Below are 2,500 nucleotides of genomic sequence, written 5' to 3'. Positions count from 1 at the left end.
CGATACCCGATAAATTAATTAGAAGAACTCTCGGTGGTCTCAAGTCTTACCGGCTCCTGACAATAAAAGGAAAATTCGGTTACACTATATCTGTTAGCGTAAACTACGTTTATTAAGACTAAAAACAAGATAAGTATGCAAGGCTGGTTTTACGGCTGTGAGGATATATAGTGTTTGTTTGACCAATTTTCGTCAGGCACGGCCTGACTCCTTCAGGGAGTTAAATCATAACTCGTACATAACTCCCTGAAGAAGTCGGGCCGTACCCGACGAAATATTGGTCAAACAAAAACTATATATCCTCACAGCCGTACAACCAGCCTTGCATAATTATTTTGTTTTTAGTCTAAATATTATTTGCTGGTCAGATCTCCCAAGATCCGGCACTTGTACTTTGTTCAGCTGGCCCTTGCATACAAAAACTGTCCACATTTATTAAGCTTTCTTCTGATGTATAGTTTGCTATGATTTCATTGAAACGCAAGTACGAACGTTTTCCGGAAGGACACCCGTGAAGGTGGGAAGTAACCTTAACTGGTGACCAGTCCGGGTTTTGTCGATCCGATCCGATCCGATCCGATCCGGTCCGGTCCGGTCCGATCCGATCCGATCCGATCCTGGTTTTGCTAACGGCCAAGTCTAGTGGAGTTCTTGTCAGGTCTTATAAGACAGAAATTGAAAATATGAACGTAGAACTTACCCCGCTTACAAAACGATCTGAGGGTCGAGAATTTAATTCCCAAACGCCTCGCGAAAAGCTATAGCAAAGTACCTGCATTGCGTTTACCATCTGACCTAATCAACAAAGAATCAGATCAGTACAAATTCCTTTTTTTGATTATAATGGAAAATAGCTGTACAGAAATTGTTCGCAGTTTACCTTTTTTCCTGTTTGATGCGCTTTCACTTTTAATAAGAGCAGAGGCGGCAACATAAACCTGGAAAATCAGACTTTTGCCGTATCCTGTCGGTAAAACAGCCAGGACATCTCCCTGCCCGGGCAACTCTCTCTCTCTGCCCTGAAGCAAAGCTTCCACCGCCTGACGCTGTTCGGGTCTTAAATTCAATGGAGACTTCAAATGTAATCAAAAATTCTCGCAAACTTTACAGATAAAATCATCGCTGTCCGCCATTTTTGTTTGTGTTAGGGTCAATTTACACGGTACGACTTTGTCGCATGCGACAACGGCTTACGACAGGCCCACGACATGATTTACGGGCCGATTTACACGATACGATTTTGTCGCATGCGACAAGCTCACGACAGGCCTACGACATGACTTACGATTGTCGCAGCGTTTTAAAACATGTTTTAAAATGCTACGACATTTTTTCTGACGTACACAACGATCGTAAATCATGTCGTGGGCCTGTCGTAAGCCGTTGTCGCCTGCGACAAAGTCGTACCGTGTAAATCGGCCCGTTGATTCATCGGCCAAAGTTGGTCCTGTTTACGGCAAAGAAATCATTAAATGACTCGGAAATATCTTTATCGTCAGAAACAATTTTATCGTTAACAAGAATATCATTGACAGGCGAAGATTTATTACCTTTGCCTGTAAGTGAATTTATTAATTTCCAGCCCGCCTTAGGGTCAGTAGCCTTGGACGCATCGATTTTCAGGCGAAAGTAGTCAGATTTCGCTTTACGCATCATACAATTTACCTTATTCCTGGCAGATTGATAAAGTATCCAGTGGTTATACTGTGACATTTCAAGCCAGTAAACAACGGCGTATTTCTGCTCCAAAACATGTACATACTGTAACATTTTAAGCCAGTAAATAACGGCGTATTTTCGATCACAAAGAAATATATATACTGTCACATTTTAAGCCAGTAAACAACGGCGTATTTCTGCTCCAAAATATATTCATACTGTGACATTTTAAGCCAGTAAACAACGGCGTATTTCTGCTCCAAAACATATATATACTGCAACATTTTAAGCCAGTGAACAACGGCGTATTTTCGATCACAAAAAAATATATATACTGTGACATATTAAGCCAGTGAACAACGGCGTATTTTCGATCACAAAAAAATATATATACTGTGACATTTTAAGCCAGTGAACAACGGTGTATTTTCGATCACAAAAATATATATATACTGTGACATTTTAAGCCAGTATCCAATGGCTTAATTTGTGGTCGGTATATTATATACTGTGACGTTTTAAGCCAGTATCTAATGGCTTAATTTCCGGTCGGTATATTACATACTGTAACATTTTAAGCCGGTAATCAACGGCGTATTTATAGTTACAGTCGGTATATAGTTTGTTATACCGACCATATTTAGTGGCTTAAAATGTTACAGTATATATACTGTGAAAACAACATATTAAGCCGTTATCTAAATGCTCGTAAATCGTGTCGTGGGCCTGTCGTAAGCCGTTGTCGCATGCTACGAAGTCGTACCGTGTAAATCCGCCCTACGTCAGAACATGGATAATAGAAGAGACTCTTCTATTATCCATGGTCAGAAAACGCTGTTTT

The 2,500-nt window shown here is 40.4% G+C and overlaps 1 protein-coding gene across 5 annotated transcripts in view; it reads right to left on the bottom strand.

Moving 5' to 3' along the window:
- The window catches only part of LOC138049232 (uncharacterized), a 5,955-nt gene that overhangs the window by 2,334 nt on the left and 1,121 nt on the right, over positions 1-2,500 (bottom strand). For 3 of the 5 annotated variants that reach the window (XM_068895411.1, XM_068895406.1, XM_068895408.1), the window contains exons 1-3: positions 1,666-1,967; positions 881-1,056; positions 701-795 (exon numbers count right to left, since the gene is read on the bottom strand). In XM_068895411.1, coding sequence (XP_068751512.1) covers positions 701-795; positions 881-1,056; positions 1,666-1,760 — 366 coding nt within the window. In that variant the 5' untranslated portion in view covers positions 1,761-1,967. Of the gene's footprint in view, positions 1-700; positions 796-880; positions 1,057-1,665; positions 1,968-2,500 lie in introns of those variants that run through there. The other 2 variants (XR_011132317.1, XM_068895407.1) reach the window with 1 other exon arrangement.

This window comes from Montipora capricornis, chromosome 5 (genome assembly GCF_036669925.1).
Source record: "Montipora capricornis isolate CH-2021 chromosome 5, ASM3666992v2, whole genome shotgun sequence".
NCBI lineage: Eukaryota > Metazoa > Cnidaria > Anthozoa > Scleractinia > Acroporidae > Montipora > Montipora capricornis.
This window is presented reverse-complemented; position numbering and strand designations above follow the sequence as displayed.